Raw genomic sequence first — 21,219 nt, forward strand, 5'->3', positions numbered from 1 at the left:
GGGATTACAGGCATGAGCCACTCCGCCCAGCCTAATCCTTGATCTCTCTTTCAGATTCAAAATTATATTCTAACTGCCTGCTTGATATTTCTACTGGATATTCTGATTCATTTTCCCCATAAGACACTTCTTTCTCCATAATAGTCTAATCACCATTCTACCTGTCAATGAAACTAAAAACTAACAGAGTAATTTCTTTTTTTTTGAGACAGAGTTTGGCTCTTGTTGCCCAAACTGGAGTGCAATGGCGCAATCTCGGCTCACCACAACCTCTGCCTCCGGGGTTCAAGTGATTCTCCCGCCTCAGCCTCCTGAGGAGCTGGATTACAGGCATGCGCCACCACGCCCAGCTAATTTTGTATTTTTTGTAGAGACAGGGTTTCTCCATGTTGGTCGAGCTGGTCTCGAACTCACAACCTCAGGTGATCCACCTGCCTTGGCCTCCCAAAGTGCTGGGATTACAGGCGTGAGCCACGATACCCAGCTAAGAGTTGAATGGTCCCTCTATTCAAAATTATTCATGTCCCAGATCCAAAGGATTATCTAAGGCAGTGTTAAAGTGCTGGTCAGTGAGGAGACAAGGAGTTTTTATGTAAGAACATAAACCAAGCCCTGTCTCCTTCATGGAGAAAGCCTCAGCAGCTGGACTAAATAGTGTGCTTAGTGACACAGTTAATTACTAGTCTGGCTCAAGCTTCTTTGTTACAAACCAGAAATAGCTTGCTGACCAACTGCCAGTCTCAGATTGTACTTTGTCCCAGAAGGGTACAAAATTAGGTTCTAAGGGCAAATATGGACCTTTATACAGGGACCACACTCTAACATGACAATGAAGATCACGTGGTCATCCCTTTGTCTTACCTCCAAGTTCGGAAGAATTTTTCGTAACATTGTTAGTCTGTTTCCTCTTTTTTCACTAAGCACTGTGTTTTAAAGTTCCATCCATGTGAATCTACCCTTTGCTTTTCATTTTTTTAATTTAATTTTTGTTTATTTATTTTGAGACCAGGTTATGAGGTTGGCTTTTTACTTTTGGTAGAGACACAGTTTTGCCATGTTACCTAGGCTGGTCTCGAACTCCTGGTCTCAAGCAATCCACCCTCCTCGGCCTCCCAAAGTGTTGGGATTACAGGTGTGAGCCACCATGCCTGGCCTACCCTCTGCTTTTCTAAGAGCTGCATAATATTCCGTGGTACCTCTCCCATTCCACCTCCATGCCACCGGAAACAATTCTGCAAAGAACATCTTCACGTCTCCTGGTTTGGGCTCTTCACTTCTTAAGATTTTGTAACAGTCTCCTAAGTGTCTCCCTGTTTCCAACTTCTGCCTAATTCAAATCTCTCTCTGCTCACAGCACAGTTCTAAAACCTTTGATAGCTCCCCATGACTAAAACAGGAAATGCTTTTATTTCATCCTGGTCCCTAAGATTCTACTCCCAATGACTTGGCTTTATGTCTCACTGCTATGCTATTCATATTGTATCTTCCATTCACACTGGAGCGCTACTTTCTGGTCTTCTCTCATATTTCTTCCTTTCTTGCCTGTCAAACCTTTACTCTTTATTTCACTCTCTTGGATGCACTTCCTCCCATTTGTTTTGCAACTGTCAGATACTACCAATCTTCAAAAATAACCCCCTTTACAAAGCTTTCTTCTATTCTTTTCCTTATTAGAAATATCAAAAGTTTGTTACTCTCCCGCTTGTGATATTATTCTACATATATTATAGTTACTTATTTTATTTTTTTGAGACAGTCTTGCTCTGTCGCCCAGGCTGGAGTGCAATGGCGCGATCTCAACTCACTGCAACCTCTGCCTCCCGGGTTCAGGCGATTCTCCTGCCTCAGCCTCCGGAATAGCTGGGACTACGGGCGCCCCCACTACTCCTGGCTAATTTTTGTATTTTTAGTAGATGCCGTGGTTTTGCCATGTTGGCTAGGCTGGTCTCCAACTCTCCTGATCTCAAGTGCCTCGGCCTCCAAAAGTGCTGGGATTACAGGCGTTAATCACCGTGCCCAGCTAATTTTTGTATCTTCAGTAGAGGCGGGGTTTTGCCACATTGCCCAGGCTGGTCTCGAACTCCTGAGCTCGAGCAATTCTCCTACCTCGGCCTCCTGAGTTTAATGTAAAATCTCAGATGCCATTGTTTCAGAAAGCCTTCAGTAGATTAAGGAGCTTGTTTTCCTTATCCTTAAGATGTCTATTTTTTACATGGCAATATTAACGGACTGAAAGCTCCTGGAGAGACACAATTGGCCTTGTAATTTCCAGTACAATTTCTGGCAGGAAATAATAATAACACTTAGTGGTGTTTATTATTTGCTTGGCATCCTTATAAGGGTTTTACATGTGTTAAATTTATCCCTCAGAATAACTCCATGAGATGGGTGCTATTATCACAAAAATTTTATAGATAAGGAACTCAGGCACAGGGAGAGGTTACGTTACCCGTCCATGGTCACGTGGCCGGTGAATGGCAGAGCCGGGGGCTGAACCCAGCAATCTCAGCCAGGGATCCGTGCTCTTAATCACTGTGCTACGTTTATCCCAGGGTGTGTCACTGTTTATTCCAGTTACGGGGTGGAATTCTGCTAGAAGCTTTTGAGAACCTCATCTAGTGTTGTATCTTTTTCTACCAAGGTTTATAGCTGCTAAGAGAGAGGCCACTGCCAGGAACAGCCGGGGCGCCGAGCTGTCAAGGCTGACTGAGGAATGGACAACGCGCAGCGGAGTTTCGGAGGGCCAAGCCCGCCAAGAGACCCACTTTGCACAGCTGTCCTCAGCCAGGAAACGACAGATCAGAAACCCAGGGGCAGAAACTCACGCGGGGCCTCTTCAGAGGTCGGGGGCGGGGGGTGGGAAAGGGGCGGGGAGGAAGAGCAGCGCAGGGCCTGGCCGTTTGGAGGAGGTGCTGGGGCGGCGCGAAGGGAGGCGGGACAGGGTAGACTCACAGGTCCAGGAGCTGACTGACCCGCCGTGGGCGAGGCATCGCTGCGGCGTCTGAAGCCTCTTCCGCGGTCCCACGGCCTACAGAACCCAGCCAGGGACCGTCCGCCAACTCCCGCCCACCGCGCGACGCGTAGGTTTTTGTGACGTCACACGGATTTTTCCGGTGACCGGGGCGTGGCCACGCCTCAGACTCCACAAGGAAAGAAGAGATCCCCCCCTTGGGGCGGAGCCACTGAGGGCTGCGCGGAGGAGGCTGGGTGTGATAAAATATGAAGATGCCCTGAGTTCGGGTGCAATCTGACGGGAGTTGTAGTTCTTTCACTTGGCCGGCGTCTGCTCTGGTTCAGCTGCAGGAGGTTTCGCGGGAGTTCAGCCCAGCGCGCAGTCCCGCCGCGACGCCGCAAGCCGAGAACTCTCCTGTGGCGAAGGGAGAGCTGAGAAGTCGCTGCTCTTACTAAAAGGATGCGTTGCATGCTGGGCCATACCCTTGGCGATGCACACTGGAGACCTGCTCGGATAAAGACTCCATTAACATCAAATGGAGCGTTTTAGAGGATCCGAGTTTACTGAGCACTTTCTAGGAAGCGTGCACTGAGCTACGTGCTTTCTATGCCTTAGTTCAATACTTAACTGTATTCATTATAATCCGGTGAAATCGTCATTATTTAGTCTTATTTTACAGATGAGGACACTGCGTACCAACAAGTAACCGCACTAAGAATTTCGTCATGGAGGAGAAGGGAACCTGTATTCGCATTAGGAAGGTTCCTGAAGAAAGGGCACCTGTAGGTGGAATTTTCTCTTTGGTTCTGCTGCAGAGTACCTGCTGCTTTTTAGTGCTTCCCGCACCCGCCCCGCCATTCTTCCTTGCAGATTAATCTGTTGTTTATATGCCGGGTTCCTTTTTTAAGCTCCTTGAAAGTTGGAACCCTGCTGTTCGGCTGTTGAGGATGCTGCACATTCTATCAACATGCATTTATTAAGCGCTGAACGAGGGCCAGGGATCGTGCTGGGTGCTGAGGATTGAGTGGTGAACACTTGGGTCAGACAAGTAAAAGAGCAATTAGAATAACTGTTAAATGCTTAGATGGGGTTAGTTCTATGGAAGCACCCATGGTTGGGGAGCGGGGTGGGATACAGATCAGAGAGAAAAGGGTGATCTGCAAATAGTTTGGGATGGCTACACTGGAGAGTGATCAAGAGTGAGTGTAGGGTAGGGGTTGGCCGACTTTTTCCATAAAGTGCTCTGAAAGTTGCAGATTCCAGGAGAAGTAACTACTGTCAGACCCAGACAAATTGGAGCCCAGAGACCATAAAGGAAGGGAACTCATGCTCGTATGTCTCAGATAAGAACTGTCTCAAGGCCGGACGCGGTGGCTCACACCTGTAATCCCAGTACTTTGGGAGGCCGAGGTGAGCGGATCACGAGGTCAGGAGTTTGAGACCAGCCTGGCCAATGTGGTGAAACCCCCGTCTCTACTAAAAATACAGAAAAACAAGCCGGATGTGGTGGCGGGCGCCTGTAATCCCAGCTACTCAGGAGGCTGAGGCAGGAGAATCGCTTGAACCCGGTAGGCGGAGGTTGTAGTGATCGGAGATCGTGCCACTGCACTCCAGCCTGGGCGACAGAGCAAGACTCCGTCTCAAAAAAAAAGAAAAAAAACTGCAAGGACTTTAAAAAATAAACGAAAAAAACCACAATTTCTTCACATCTTTCATGCATTTAATGTTTTGTACAACTTGCTCGTTTTGCAAAAAATATGCACACATTTCTATGACAAGATTTATTGCTAAACATTCTTTAAAACTGCAGCAGTTCAGATAAGATACTGTCGAAAGGACGTTTGGCCCAGCAGCAGCACCTCCAACAATGAACGAACTACGCTTCTTGATTTGAGTCTCGGGAACCAATCAACTTTGTTTCCAAGACGTTTATGTGAACTTCTCTACTTTACCAGTAAACTCTTTCCCCTACTCTTCCCTTCTCCAGACCTGTGGCTTGCCATAGCTGCACATCTTGGATTATAATTCTTTTTGCTCATTCCCAGAGAAACTCAGTATCTTTGGAGAAATCTTTCTCTGTTGTCTTTTAGCTTCCCAGAGCCAAACAAGAACTAGTTAGGTTTTGTGGGCGATGCTGTCTTGGTCACAGCTATTCAACTTGTAGCTTAAAATTAGCTATAGACAGTATGAATGGGTGGGGCTGTGTTCCAATAAAACCTTATCCTAAACACTGAAGTTTGAATTTTATGTAATTTTCAACTGTCATGAAATACTCATCTTTTGATCTTTTTCAGCCACTAAAAAATGTAAAAGCCATCCTTAAGTTGCAAGCTGTTCAGAAACAGGCATTGGACTGGATTTGACCCTTCAGCCATTTGCCCATGTGTCCTCACCTGATCTAGAAAGCTAAAATGCACATGCCTCACGCCTGTAATCCCAGCACTCTGGGAGGCCGAGGTGGGCGGATTACCTGAGGTTAGGAGTTCGAGACCAGCCTGGGCAACATGGCGGAACTCCGTTTCTACTAAAAGTACAAACAAATTAGCTGGGCGTGGTGGCAGGTGCCTGTAATCCCAGCTACTCAGGAGGCTGAGGCAGGAGAATTGCTTGAACCCGGGAGGCGGAGGTTGCAGTGAACCGAGATCGCACCACTGTACTCAAGCCTGGGCGACAAGAGTAAGACTCTGCCTCAAAAAAAAAAAAAAAATTACGAAGTTTTAAGATGGTGACAGCAGAGCACTAAACCCAGGATGGGGCCCATGTGACATTACGAATTTTAAGATGGTGATAGCAGAGCACTAAACCCAGGGTGGGGTCTGTGTGACTGTACATTTTACCCACCCATGAAGCCAGCACTGGGTGCATCCAACTTCAGGACTCCCCGGCAAAAATAAGTTCAGGAACCCTTTGCCAAAATAAAATTCAAAGATAAATATGAGCACAAAGAGACATTTTTACTTGCAGTTCAAGAAAATCAGACTTTCAGAGAGTGGCTCGCTAAATAGAATGAGAGGAATTTATAGGTCAGATGAACTTGCAGATATGTATAGGTCAGATATGGCAGTTCATTCCGATTGGATAAGAATAAGATGTTCCTGTTTTTTTGGTAAGGAAAACAGGATGTTCTTGTTTTTGCGGCTTATCTCTGGAGGCAAAGCTTTCAGGATTTCCCGTTAGTCAAGGCTTTTAGGAGGTTCCCGCTACTCATGGTTTATCTTTGAATGCAAGGTTATTGGGAATGAAAGTCTTTTTTAAGTGATTTGTAGGCAGGGCTAGGCTAAGGGCAAGATATTTTCCCTTTCTCCTCTCTGTTTGCTGTGCCCACTTTAATATAGTTTCCTCTAGCTCAGAATCTCCTCCACTTCCTACCATAGCTACCATAGAAAGTAAACGTTATCATAGATTGTTGCTCTGGGTTGGTTTTATAAAAATAATGAACAAAATTACTTTTCTTAAATCATGCTGTTAATTTATAATGTAACATATGAGCTGTATGTGGACCCATGTTTTAAAATATAATGAATATATATAAAACAAGTATATCTTATTTATATGAATGTGTGGCTTTCGCAGGAACAGAATGGAGCTAAGCCAGGTGAGCCCCTACTTTATTATCCTATCATGTGTAGGTTATTTTCAAATAGGATTGCTCTTAACTCTCAACGTGTTCTTTGAGAAAATAACACGTGCTCTTTTTATTTAGTTTCTTTTCATAGCTTGTTTTATAATATCACACTCCAAATTGGAAATAACAATGCCCATGCTCATGGATTGTTATACGTTGTTAAAATTTCCCATTGGCTAGAAACACTTGCTTTAATTTGTTTCTAGGTTGTAGATCTGTGACTTTCAAATTCACAGGAGTCGGAGGCATACAATGCATGACTCAGGATCCAAGCAGATTAAGAGTTGGGCAAGTTCAAACAGGAGAAGCAAGGAGATGTTAATAAAGGAGCTGTTCCCAAAGGTGTGGACAGAGTTCGGGCAGAGCAAGGGTAAGGGCAGTTCAACGCTGTAGCGCTACAATAGCAGGAAGCCCTTACCTCTTCTAGTCCTGGGAGGCAAAACCAAAACCTTGTGAGAGTGACCACAGGTGAAGGAACTGTGACCTTTGAATTTGTAACTGCCCAAGGGGTTCACCTTGCCCCCTGCCTAGAAAGAACTGATTCATCAACACAGAGGAATTGCAATAGAGAAAGAGTAATTCACACAGGGCCAGCTGTGTGGGAGACAGTTTTATTATCACTCACACCAGTCTCCCCAAGCATTTGGGGAGCAGAGGTTTTTTTGTTTGTGTTTTTTTTCCAGAGTCTTGCTCTGTCACCCAGGCTGGAGTGCAGTTACGCTGTCTTGGCTCACTGCAACCTCTGCCCCCTGGGTTCAAGTGATTCTCCTGCCTCTGCCTCCCAAGTAGCTGAGATTACAGGCATGTGCCACCATACCTGGCTAATTTTGTATTTTTAATGGAGACGGGGTTTCACTATGTTGGTCAGGCTGGTCTTAAACTGACCTTGGGTGATCCACATCAGCCTCCCAAAGTGCTGGGATTACAGGCGTGAGCCACTGCACCCAGCCAGGAGCAGAATTTTTAAGGACAAATTAGTGGGTTAGGGGAAGCCAGTGACCCGGGAGTGCTGATTGGTCAGGTCAGAAATGAAATCATAGGGAGTTGAAGCTGTCTTCTTGTGCTGAGTCAGTTCCTGGGTGGAAGCCACAAGATCGTATTAGTCAGTTAATCGATCCGAGTGGTGCCAGCTGATCCGGCAAGTGCAGGGTCTGCAAAATATCTCGAGCACTGAGATACCTGAAGAAAATCTTGAAGCCTCCAGTTGCATGACTCTTAAACCATAATTTCTAATCTTCTAGCTAATGTTAGTCCTACAAAGAGAATCTAGTTCCCAGGCAAGAAGGAGGTCTGCTTTGGAAAAGCGCTGTTATCATCTTTGTTTTAAACTGTAAGTTTCTCCCAAAGTTAGTTCAGCCTATGCCCAGGAATGAACAAGGAGGTTAGAAGCAAGATGGAGTCGGTTAAGTTAAATCTCTTTCACTGTCTCAGTGATAATTTTACAAAGGCGGTTTCAGTTTGATAAGGCAACCTCGCCAGCCTGCTGTGATCCAGCCAGGAAGGGGCTACAGGAATACTCTTCAAGCTCCATTCTTCATCCCCTTTTTGATGTCCTGCTGTTGGCTGTCATTGCTTCAGCCAACCAGAAGTTAGAGCTCAAGCATCCTCGTTTATATGGTTGATAAAAGTCAGCTTCTCAGAGCCCAGTGTAGAGAAGAAGAGAAATTGGAAAATATGTAACTCATCAACAGATTACTGATTTTTTTGATAAAGCGATTAAATATCAAAAACACTTTGAAAATTAATAAGAATAGCTTCATCTGAGCCAAAATAGTAATTATTATAGTTTCTTTTCTTTATTTTTTTGAGACAGAGTCTCACACTGTCGCCCAGGCTGGAGTACAGTGGTACGATCTTGGCTTACTGTAATCTCCGCCTCCTGGGTTCAAGTGATTCTCCTGCCTCAACCTCCCAAGTAGCTGGGATTACAGGAGCCCGCCACCATACCCAGCTAATTTTTTTTGTATTTTTAGTAGAGATGGGGTTTCACCACGTTGGCCAGGCTGGTCTCAAACTCCTGATCTCAGGTGATTCTCCTGTCTTAGCCTCCCAAAGTGCTGGGATTACAGGCGTGAGCCACCGTGCCTAGCCTATTATAGTTTCATAACAGTGAGAGGGATGACAATTGTGGTCTTTCACTCGGATGCTGGGAGCCAGTGCGATGACAGCTTAAACCGCTGTCTTTTTTTGATTAACTTCACTCGTTATTTTTGTTTTTAGAAAGTTATATAATTTCTAACTCACAATTACTGGTCATTGTAATGGAATCAAATGCCTGGTATTTCTGTCAGATAATCAGACTTTCAAACCCCATTACTTACATTCATTCAAACAAATATTTAATACCTGTTATGTACCAGGTGGAATGTATCAGTACATGAATATGTCCTCTAGGAGCTTACATTCTGGTGTGAGAGAGAGAAAAGCACACAAACAAAACAGTATATGGAGATATGAACTACAAAGAACAAGATAGGAAGGACGGATTGAGAGAGAGAGATTTACTTTTGCTCAGGTGGTCAGGGAAGGCTTCTCTGAGGCTGTGACACTTTTGCTGAGATCTGAGGATTAAAAAGGAGGTCGCTATGCAGAGATTTAGAGACAGAGAGAAAAGAAAGACACTGAAGTAAAAATGTGCTTGATATCATTTGAAGGACAGAAGGAGGTCAGTGTGGCTGAATGGAGCAGGGAGTAGGAGGAAATGGGATTGGCTGAGCCTGGGGCCAAATCAGGTAAAACCTTGAAGATCAAAAAACTGTCTTTGGGCCAGGCCTGGTGGCTCATGCCTGTAATCCCAGCACTTTGGGAGGCTGAGGCAAGCAGATCACTTGAGGTCAGGAGTTTGAGACCAGCCTTGCCAACATGGCGAAACCCCATCTCTAGTAAAAACACAAAATTTAGCCTGGCATGGTGGCGGGTGCCTGTAATCCAAGCCACTTGGGAGGCTGAGACACAACAATCTCTTGAACCTCAGAGGCGGAGGTTGAAGTGAGATGAGATGGCGCCACTGCACTCCAGCCTGGGTGACGGAGCCAGACTCCAGTTCAAAAACAAAACAACAGCTGGGTGCGGTGGCTCACGCCTGTAATCCCAGCACTTTGGGAGGCCGAGGCAGACAGATCACTTGAGGTCAGGAGTTCAAGACCAGCCTGACCAACATAGTAAAACCCCATCTCTACTAAAATTACAAAAATTAGCCGGGTGTGGGGGGGGGCGCGCCTGTAGTCCCTGCTACTTAGGAAGCTGAAGCAGGAGAATTGCTTGAACCTGGGATGTGGAGGTTACAGTGAGCCAAGATCATGCCACTGTACTCTAGCCTGGGCAATAGAGTGAGACTCCGTCTCGAAAATAAATAAATAAATAAATAAAAACAAACTCTGTTTGATTCAGGCATGGTGGCTCATGCTTGTAGGTGGGAGGATCCCTGGAGCCCAGGAGTTTGAGGCTGCTGTGAACTATGATCATGCCACTGCACTGTAGCCAAGGCAGGAGAGTGAGTGAGACCCCCTTTTTCTTTTTTTCTTCCTGAAGTCTTTGGCAGAGCAGAGAAAGACCTTATCTCTAAAAAAAAATAACATCAACAAAAAATCAAAATGACTTTGATGCATGAGGGCTGTAAAGAAACAACACACACACATACACACACACACGCACACCTGACTTTGAATCTTATTCAAAATGAAATGACAGCATTGAAGGTTTAAAAAAGGGGAATGATACCTGTGCAGGACAGGTGAGCCCCAAAATTGGGGCATAGCCTGGGGAAGTCCTTGGCTTTGCCCAGGAAAGAATTCAAGGGTGAGCTGTTAGTAGAAAACAGGGGTTTTTTTTGTTTTTTTTTTTTTTTTTGAGACATGGTCTCGCTCTGTCACCGAGGCTGGAGTATAGTAGTGCAATCTCAGCTCACTGCAGCCTCCACCTCCCAGGTTCAAGAAATTCTTGTGCCTCAGCCTCCCAGGTAGCTGGGATTACAGGCACCTACCACCACGCCCATCTATTTTTTGTATTTTTAGTAGAGACTGGGTTTCACCATGTTGTCCAGGCTGTTCTTGAACTCCTGACCTCAGGTGATCTGCCCATCTTGGCCTCCCAAAGTGCTGGGATTACAGGTGTGAGCCACCATGCCTAGCCAGAAAACAGCTTTTCTGATGTGGCAGTGTGACAGCTCTGTGGCTGCTCCTGCAGAGCGGAGCTACCCATAGGCAGTGTATTGAGAGCAGCAACTCAGAGGCAGTTTTCTAATCATATTTATACCCACTCCTAATTACATGCAAATCAAGGGGCAGGTAATTCGGAAATTTCTAGAAAAGGGGTGGTAATTTCCAGGTCACTGCCATGGAAAGTGGTGCTAACTTCTAGGTGTTGCCACAGCAATGGTAAACTGTTGTGTCACTGGTAGGAATGCCTTATGAAGAAGTGCTTTCCATGCTTCTCTGTTTCAGCCAGTCTTTCTTTCTTTTTTTTTTTTTTCAGCCAGTCTTTCAATCTGGTTCGGCGTTGAGTCCTGCTTCCTACCTCAATACCATTTGGGCTGCAGTGTGAACAGTGGAGGGGGCTTTGGGGGAGCGAATCACAGCATGTTTTGAACAGGTTAGAGCCTGTTGGTGGCTTCCCCGAAGGCTATGCCTCTCCTTAGCCCCCTCTAGAATCTTTAGCTTCCTCACAAGGTGGGAAGCCCTTCAGGGACCGAGAAGGAGGTGATGGTGGTGGCAAACAGCATTGCATCTGCAGGACTTTTGGGCCTGGTCCTGTTGCCTTCAATCTTGCGTTGCTGTGATGACAGTGATAGCACTTGATATCTTAGTATCACAGGTTCTTGAATCTCAGAACCATGGAGCCTGCATGTCACTAAGAGCTTGGTCTCTGACTACACCTTCTGAATCCTTATTTTGGCCTAAAATGAGTCACTTGACTCCTTAGTAATTGTATTTTTTCACCTGTAATATGGGGATAGTAATACAATGCCTTATCCAAAGTGCATGAGGACAGGCAATTCTCAGAATTAAAAATGTTCAAGATTTTAGAAAGCTATCATGGTACATATGACCAGATATTATGAGACACCCCATTTTGAGTTGGGTTTTCAGTCACATGTATTCTATCTAAAACTCTATTGCATAACCCTCTTTTACCTTTCTCTTAGCAGGTAACACTCATTAATATCTTGTTTGTTTGTTGCTTGTCTCCATCAATTAGAATATAAGTTCCTTGAAGTCAGGGACATTTCTTTTGTTTTCTACTGTGCCTGAAACACTTTAAACAGTACCTGATACCTAGTCAGTAACCAATAATTACTAATTGAGAATGAATGAATGAATAAAGCTCTGATTTGTCTCTTTCCAATCTCTACCTCCTTGCTTCTAATCTTTCAATGAGTTTCTGGTCTCAGTCTTCAAAATGTACTCAAATTTGACCACTGCTGAACATGTCTGGGGCTGTCAACTGAGAGCATGCCCAGGCTGAAAGTGTTGTCTGACCCTCCTGTTCACTGGGTAAACTCCTCACTCCTCTTCCCATTTGTTCATTGATTCCACATTTATCAAGGTACACGCAGGTTGCTAGGAGTGAACTCACAGTCTGGTGGGGGAGGTGGGACAGGAACACTGATAGAGATCATTACTGCATAAGATTTGGGGAAGCAGTGACTCACGCCTGTAATCCCAGCACTTTGGGAGGCCGAGGGGGAGCAAATCATTTGAGGTCAGAAGTTCCAGACCAGCCTGGCCAACATGGAGAAACCCCATCTCTACTAAAAATACAAAAATTAGCCGGGTGTGGTGGTATGCACCTGTAATCGCAGCTACTTGGGAGACTGAGACAGGAGAATTGCTGGAACCCTGGAAGTGGAGGTTGCAGTGAGCCTAAATCACGCCATTGCACTCCAGCCTGGGAGATAGAATGAGACCGTGTCTCAAAAATAAATACATAAATAAATAAATAAATAAATAAATAAATAAATAAAAAGGAAAAAGAAAGAAATGGGGAATGCAGAGGTGGGTGTGGTGGTCTGGACAGGTGAAGACCTGCAGCCCTCACTTCAATTGCACAGAAGACTAGGCCAGAGACAAGAAGTCACTCCCCTCAAATGATATTTTAAAAAACAAACAAGCCCATTCCAGAGTGAGTGCACCTTGTCCTTCCTCTTTTCTCATGTGTTTAGGTGGGAGTGACCTTCTGGCCCCCTTTGACAGTGGAGAACCTGAGATTAGGCAAGGAGAAGCCATTTCCCCAGGGTTGCGCACCTCTTCAGGACTAAGGCCGCAAACAGACTGTGCACCACTCACTCAGGAGCAATTCGTATCGTAGCTCACTGAGCACCCAGTCCAGACCCACCTCCAGAACAGGAGCTCAACCCTCTTTTTGAGAGCTTCTCTGAGGGGCCCTCCTATTAAAAATGGGGAAACTGAGGCCCAGAGAAAGGAAGTGACTTGCAAGGAATAACAGAGCAGTCAGAGAGACCTGCCCCAGGAGTTCTAATTCTAATAACCATAACAGCTATTATTTATTGAGCCCTTCCTGTATGCTGAATCTTGTTCCAAGCCTTTATAGATAGTGTCTTGTTCCATCCCCCAGCGACTCTACGGCTGTATACTAAAAGCCCACAATCCCTTATCTGCAATCTGAGGCCCAAAAAACTCTTGAAGCCAAAAGACTTTTCCTGTATTTGCTGCCCAGACTCTTCTCTGTGAAGAGTGGATAAATGTGGAATCAATTAATGAATTGGAAGAGGAGTGAGGAGTTTAACAGGTGAACAGGAGAGTGAAGCTATTTAAATTGTATATTTTTGGGTTTGTTTGTTGGTTTTTCTTTTGAGATGGAGTCTTGTTCTGTCACCCAGGTTGTAGTGCAATGGTGCAATCTTGGCTCACTGCAACCTCCACCTCCCGGGTTCAGGTGATTCTCCTGCCTCAGCCTCCTCAGTAGCTGGGATTACAGGCACCCACCCCATACCCAGGTAATTTTTGTATTTTTAGTAGAGACGGGGTTTCACCATGTTGGCCAGGCTGGTCTCGAATTCGTGATCTCAGGTGATCCGCCCGCCCTGGCCTCCCAAAGTGCTGGGATTACAGGCGTGAGCCACAGCACCCAGCCTATTTATATTTTTTAATAATAATTTTTTATTGATGTTTTAAAAACTAGGGGGAAAAGATGTGAATAGCCACACCTTTATTAGCATTTCATTGTTTTGTAACAATACACATTTACCATGGGACAGGAGTCTGAGTCAAGTCTAGCTTGACTGAGTCCTCTGCTAACGGTCTCATGAGGCTACAATCAAGCTGTCACCAAGGACTGCAGTGTCACCTGAGTTCAGATGGGGAAGGTCTCACTTCCAAGTTCACTCATGTTAATGGCAGAATTCAGTTCCTTGAGATTGTAAGACTGAGAGCTTCAGGTTTTTTTATTGGCTGTTGGCTGGAGGCTGCCCTCAGCTCTGAGAGGTTGCCCATATTTCTTGCCATGCGGCGTCCTCTAACATGGCCATCTGCACCCTCAAAGCTAAACTGGGGGAGGGGGACAAAGATGGGTGCTACCATCTTATGTAACATAACCCCAGTCATGTACACAAAATCACATACATCCCATCGTCTTTACTGTTTTTTTCAGTTAGAGCAAGCCACAGATCCTGCCCACACTGAGGGGAAAGGATCACATCAGGGGAGGAGGGGAGGCAAGGATCATGGGGCCAACTAAGAGTCTTTCCACTACAAGCCACAAAGCCTTCCACTGCAGAAATATTATTGTGTTTAGTTATGTCCTAGAAAAAAATAACGTTTTTATCTCACATGAAAACTCAGAATGCCAGCCTGGGCAACATGCGAAAACCCCATCTCTCCCAAAAAAAAAAAAAAAAAATTATCCAGCTGTGGTGGTACATGCCCATGGTCCCAGCCACTTAGGAGGCTGAGGTGAGAGTGTGTCCAGAATTGGTTCCTTCCAGTGGATTCTTGTGTCTCACTGACTTGAAGAATGACACCGTGAACCCTCACAGTGAGTGTTACAGTTCTTAAAGATGGTGTGTCTGGAGTTTGTTCCTTCAGATGTTTGGATGTGTCTGGAGTTTCTTCCTTCTGGTGGGTTTGTGGTCTTGTTGACTTCAGGAGAGAAGCCACAGACCTTTGCAGTGAGTGTTACAGTCTTAAGGGTGGCGTATCCGGAGTTGTTCATTCCTCCCAGTGGGTTCCTGGTCTCCCTGACTTCAGGAGTGAAGCTGCAGACCTTCACAGTGAGTGTTACAGTTCCTAAAAGCGGCGCGTCCAGAATTGTTCATTCCTCCCTGTGGGTTTGTGGTCTCGCTGACTTCAGGAGTGAAGCTGCAGACCTTCATGGTGAGCATTACAGTGCTTAAAGGCAGCGCGCCCAGAGTTGTTTGTTCCTACCAGTGGGTTCGTGGTCTTGCTGACTTCAGAAGTGAAGCCGCAGATTTTTGCAGTGAGTGTTACAGCTCACAAAAGCCGCACAGATGCAATGAGAGAGCAGCACCAAGATTTATTGGAAGACAGAAAGAACAAGGCTTCCGCTGTGTGACAACAGACCACACGGGGTTGCCACTAGGGGCTCAGGAGGCCTGCTTTTATTCCCTTATTTGGCCCCACCCACATCCTGCTGATTGGTCCATTTTACAGAGAGCTGATTGGTCCGCTTTACAGAGTGCTGATTGGTCTGTTTTTACAGAGTGCTGATTGGTGCATTTAGCTAAACCCAAAGTGCTGATTGGTGCATTTAAATCCTTTTGCTAGACAGAAAAGTTCTCCTTGTCCCCTACCCAATTAGCTAGACACAGAGAGCTGATTGGTGCATTTACAATCCTTTAGCTAGACAGAAAAGTTCTCCAAGTCTCCACCGGACCCAGAAGGCCAGCCAGCTTCACCTCTCAAGAGGATAGCTTGAGCTGGTGGGGGTCAAAGCTCCAGTGAGCCAACATTGTGCCACTGCACTCCAGTGGACAACAGAGTGAGACACTGTCTTAAAAAAAGAGAAAGAGAAGGAAGGAAAGAAGGAGAAGGAAGGGAGGAAGGGAGGGAGGGAGGGAGGTCAGAATAGGATAGTTCCAGGGTTGGTTGTTCAGTGGCTTAATGACGTTATAATTCCCGCTCAGAACCTCTGTGATTCCCTTGAGTTTTCCTCTCATGCTTTCAAGATGGCTCTACAGGTCCAAGCAATACATCCTTGCAATAAGGATGCAAGTTAGGAAAATTCAAGTTTGTTGCTTCACTTTGAGCCTCTTATTTGACTTACTCCATTTTACGTGTGAGATACGCATGTGACAGCTGGAACTGGCATTAGATATGTTAGACAGAAAGTAAAATTGAGTATATTTCTGATTCTCAAGATTTGTTGTTGCCACTGTTTAAAAAATAAACAATGCATTGTCACATACCAAGCACTCAGTTATTTGTTGAATGAAATGTAACACTGTAGGGTAGGGTGGGATAACACTAAAGTTTCTGGAGGCAGGTAACATGTACTTGTATTTTTCTCACATCTCTGTTGGTAAGAACACACAATCTTTGCCCAGAAGAACTCATAGCAGCATCCTCAGTATTATGGCGCTTGCTAATTAAACCAATCATTACCAAGGGAAATGAGATATGACTTAGATCAATCATAATTAATCCCTCAGGATGGGCATGGGCCTGAATACCCCTATAGAACATGACCATCTGATACCCGAACAAAATCATGATTCTGTTAAAAAAGAAGAGGAAAGGAAAAGGAATAACTGTAAATAACAAGCACCGTCCTCCACAGAGTCAGGGAAGAATTTAAAAGGGGTAGTAAGACCGCCTCTCTAGAGAGGCAATGTTTTACTTGAGATTTGCCTAGAAGTTGTCAGACTTGTGAAATCTGCGGACTAGCATTCCGGGGGGTTAAAGAAGAGCAAATGTGCTGCTTAGGGATACAAAGTTTCTTTTTGGGGTGATGGAAATGTTCTAAAATTGATCATAGTGATAATTGCACAATGCTGTGAATATACTAAAAATATATACTTTAAATGGGTGAATGGTATGGTATATGAATCATATCTCAATAAAGCTGCTATTTAAAAAAAGAATAGTAATGCAATACCTTGAGACAAGACAAGCTTGATATGAATTATAAGAATGGTTTGGGCCGGGCACAGTGGCTCACGCCTGTAATCCCAGCACTTTGGGAGGCCGAGGTGGGCAGATCACGAGGTCAGGAGATCAAGACCATCCTGGCTAACACAGTGAAACTCCATCTCTCCTAAAAATATAAAAAATTAGTCGGGCATGGTGGCGGGCGCCTGTAGTCCCAGCTACTCAGGAGGCTGAGGCAGGAGAATGGCGTGAACCTGGGAGGCGGAACTTGCAAATTGTGCCACTGCACTCTAGTCTGGGAGACACAGCAAGACTCTGACTCAAAAACAAAACCAAAAACAAAAAGAATGGTTTCTCTGGGTCAGATTCAGTGAAAATTTTTCATAGTAGACCTTTAATTATTGTTAATCTGTTAACAAAGGGTATGGAATTTAAGTACCGAACTTCTAATGGAAGACAGAGAAATACCCTATATTTTCAGATGGGGTATTTCCTATTGGTGTTTCTTTCCACGGAATGCAGTTTTCCTAGGCTTCAAGCTGCTCAGAATATGTGGCCTTCAATAGACCTGCAGCCAGGATTAGATGGGACTTTGCCTCATCTGAAGGGCTTCTTCTTATTTTATTTATTGTAATTTTTTGTAGAGATAGGATCTCACTATATTGCCCTGGTTGGTCTTGAAATCCTGGCTTCAAGTGATTCTCCCGCTCAGCCTCCCAAAGTGTTGGGATTATAGGTGTGAGCCACCACACCCAGCTTATAGAGCTTCTTCTATACTTAATAATTCTTCTAATGTGTGACATCTGGTCTACTACTTAAACTGGTGATTTTCCACTGGATATAAGCCTTAGCGATAGATATTACCTAATTTTCTCTTCCCCTTTTATGGGTGAGGTTATTTTTGTTGTGGTTTTTTTCTTTTTCCTGGTTTTGCACAACTACAAGAAAACATTTTATCAGAGCTAGGTTATGCACATTGCAGGTGGGCCTTTCAACTTCCTGCAGAAGTGCAGAGGTGCAACTGAGCGTTCACTAAGAACCGACACTTGTCCAAAGCTGTGCAAAAGAGGGAGTGCAAGTCTGTCTCACACACATAATTGAGGAAAGAAAAGAAGGCCAGTGTTGCTGAAGCTTAGGGAAGGAGATAAAGACAGAGAGGTAGGCAGGGACTAGATTACATAGGGCCTTGATAATCACAGAGATTTAGTTACAGCTAAATGCAGTTGGGAGGATGTTAGAGGGTTGCTGTGAACAAGGACATGACAGGATCTGATATGCATTTTTAATAGATTAATTTTGGGGAAATATGTGTAACACAAGTAACTGAAGAGGATGTATATCTAGATTTTAAAAGGTACTACAAATCAACATGATAAAACACGCACACAGACACACAACATAATTGGAAAATCAGCAAAATACTTAAGCAGGCACATCCCCACAGAGGAAATCTAAATGGTCAATAGACATATGAAAAATGTTCTGTCTTGTTAATCAACCAGGGAAATATATGTTTGAACTTCCACATGTTGGCCAGGTGCAGTGGCTCATGCCTGTAATCCCAGCACTTTGGGAGGCCCAGGCGAGAGGGTCATGAGGTCGAGATTGAGACCATCTTGGCCAACATGGTGAAACCCGTCTCTACTAAAAGTACAAAAATTAGCCAGGCATGGTGGCATGTGCCTGTAGTCCCAGCCACTTGGGAAGCTGAGGCAGGAGAATCACTTTAACTTGGGAGGTGGAGGTTGCAGTGAGCCCAGATCGCGCCACTGCACTCCAGCCTGGCAAGAGAGCGAGACTGCCTCAAAAAAATGAAACAAAAAACGAACTTCCACATGTTAAAACTTGTACAAGCCCGGGCGCAGTGGCTCACACCAGTAATCCCAGCACTTTGGAAGGCCTAGAATGACACATCACGAGGTCAGAAAATTGAGACCATCCTGGCCAACATGGTGAAACCCCATCTCTACTAAAATACAAAATATTAGCTGGGAGTGATGGCGCACACCTGTAGTACTGGCTTCTCAGGAGGCTGAGGCAGGGGAATTGCTTGAACCTTGGAGGCGGAGCTTGCAGTGAGCCAAGATTGCGCCACTGTAGTCCAGCCTGGTGACAGAGCAAGACTGTCTAAAACAAACAAACAACAGCAACAAAAACTTGTACAAAAGCCAGGGGCAGTAACAGGTGCCTGAAGTCCCAACTACTCTAGAGGCTGAGGCAGGAGGATCTCTTAAGCCCAGAAGTTTGAGGCTGTTATATATAAAGTTTCCATGCCTCAAAAGAAATAGCACTCCGATATAAAATTTTCTTTGTAATTCTCAGCAAGGCAAGGTACTTCAATAGAAGGGTGCACCCTTACAGATGGAGCAATGGCAAGTGCACACTTGGACAAAGGAGGGGAAGGGGTTCTTATCCTTGGCGCACGTGGCCCCTGCTGCTGTGTTGTTCCCCTATTGGCTAGGGTCACCGGCTAAACTAATTCCGATTGGCTAATATAAAGAGAATGACAGAGTGAGTGCTTTGGCGGGAGTCAGGGCAGAGCAGGTAGCAGGTAATCGGAATTAGTTAGGGTGTAGCAGGTGATCAGAATGAGTCAGGGTGGAGCAGGTAATTGGAATGAGTCAGGGTGGAGCAGGTAATCGAAAAAGGTTGCTTTATAAGGAAATTAAGTTTAAAAGTAGAAGGCAAGGCCGGGCGCAGTGGCTCAAGCCTGTAATCCCAGCACTTTGGGAGGCTGAGACGGGCGGATCACGAGGTCAGGAGATCGAGACCATCCTGGCTAACACGGTGAAACCCTGTCTCTACTAAAAAAATACAAAAAACTAGCCGGGCGAGGTGGTGGGCGCTTGTAGTCCCAGCTACTGGGGAGGCTGAGGCAGGAGAATGGCATAAACCTGGGAGGCGGAGCTTGCAGTGAGCTGAGATCCGGCCACTGCAATCCAGCCCGGGCGACAGAGTGAGACTCTGTCTCAAAAAAAAAAAAAAAAAAAAAAAATGTAGAAGGCAAATAATTCAACATAGTGACATATTAATTCTTTGAAAAGGTATTTAGAACTCATATCTAACAAGGCTGTGGTGCAATATGATTGTGCCTGTGAATAGCCACTGCACCGCAGCTTGGGGAACATAGCAAGACTCCACCTCCAAAAAACTCCCCCCAAAAAACTGTACAAGCCACTAGTTATGGTAAAAGTAGGAAAAATAATCTGACATTCTCAAGGAACTTTGGCAATACCAATGGAAACTCACCCCTTGGTAGAGTGTTAAACTGGTTATCACCATTTTGGAAAAGAAAGGATGTGCATCTTCAAGTTTATTCAACAGTCTGATATCTACATTCTCCTAGATATATATCTTAGAGAAACTCTTGCATGTAAGTGCCTGGAAGCATGTATCAAAGTGTTTATTGTAGCACTAATAATAACTGAAAACACCCAAAAGTCCATTAAAGAGTATGATAAATTATGATATTAATTACGATATATGAAATTCTATACAGAGCTACAGCCATATGCATAAGGACAGATGAAGCTCACAAACATTATATTGAGCCAAAAAGAAGCAAGTCACAGAAAAAAAAAAATACAGTGAGATTCCATTTATATAACTTAAAGATGGGTAAAACCTAAACAATATTGTTTAGGTTGTGATATTGCTTATGGATGTAAATACGAGATAAAACTAAAGCAAGAGAATGATCATCACACACACACAAATACATACACACAAATAACTGCATCTATCTTTGCAGAAAGGGAAGAAATGTGAGCAGGAAGAGGTCTTATGATGTCCTGAAAGTGTTCTGTTTCTATGAAGAAATGAAGCATGAAAATTTTTAATTTTGTTGAAGTCTAACCTATATTTTTTTCTTTGATTGCTTGTGCTTTGGATGTTATATTTAAGAAATCCTTGCTAAATCCATGGACACAAAGATTTATACCTATGATTTCTTTGAAGTGTTTCATAGTTTCAGCTTTTACATTTAGATCTTTGGTATATTTTGAGTTAATTTTTATATATGGTATGAGGTAGGGGGTCCAACATTATTCTTTTGCATATTGTGTTCCAGTTCTAAACCTGTGTGTTTGGATACATGGATATTTACAATATATTTTATATACTCTTATGTATGTATATTTTATAGATTGAAAAGTATAAGCGACGATGGCTTTGGGTACTGTTTGGAGTATCCTGTCTGTGGAGAATAAGTTGTGAAACGAAGAGAAAATCAGAAAGACCAATTGGGATATTCCAAAGGCTTCTGTCTAAAGTAACAGTATGGACGGTGGTGCTATTAACTAAGATAGCAATGAATGCAAAAAGAGCAAGTTTTGTGGGGAGACACAAATTATCTTTAGGATATGTTAAATTTGAGAAGCATTTTAAACATCCAAGTGGAGAAGTCAAAATGCAATTGGAGCCTAGTGTGGTGGAACATGGACGTAGTCCCAGTCACTCAGGCCGAGGTAGAAGGATTGCTTGAGCTCAGGAGTTTGAGACCAGCCTGGGCAAAATAGTGAGACCCCATCTCAACAAAAATTTAAAAGTTAGCCAGATGTGGTGGCATGCACCTGTAG

The 21,219-nt window shown here is 44.4% G+C and overlaps 1 protein-coding gene across 4 annotated transcripts in view; it reads right to left on the reverse strand.

The window, feature by feature from the left end:
• The window catches only part of AMN1 (antagonist of mitotic exit network 1 homolog), a 62,154-nt gene extending 57,154 nt beyond the window's left edge, over positions 1–5,000 (reverse strand). Inside the window, exon 1 of one of the 4 annotated variants that reach the window (XM_023208966.3) lies at positions 2,953–5,000. In XM_023208966.3, the coding sequence (XP_023064734.2) occupies positions 2,953–2,990 (38 nt within the window). In that variant the 5' untranslated portion in view covers positions 2,991–5,000. The remainder of the gene's footprint in view (positions 1–2,952) is intronic. The other 3 variants (XM_023208965.2, XM_023208961.3, XM_023208963.3) reach the window with 3 other exon arrangements.
• Between the last annotated feature and the right edge of the window lie 16,219 nt (positions 5,001–21,219).

This window comes from Piliocolobus tephrosceles, chromosome 10 (assembly GCF_002776525.5).
Source record: "Piliocolobus tephrosceles isolate RC106 chromosome 10, ASM277652v3, whole genome shotgun sequence".
NCBI classification, from domain to species: domain Eukaryota; kingdom Metazoa; phylum Chordata; class Mammalia; order Primates; family Cercopithecidae; genus Piliocolobus; species Piliocolobus tephrosceles.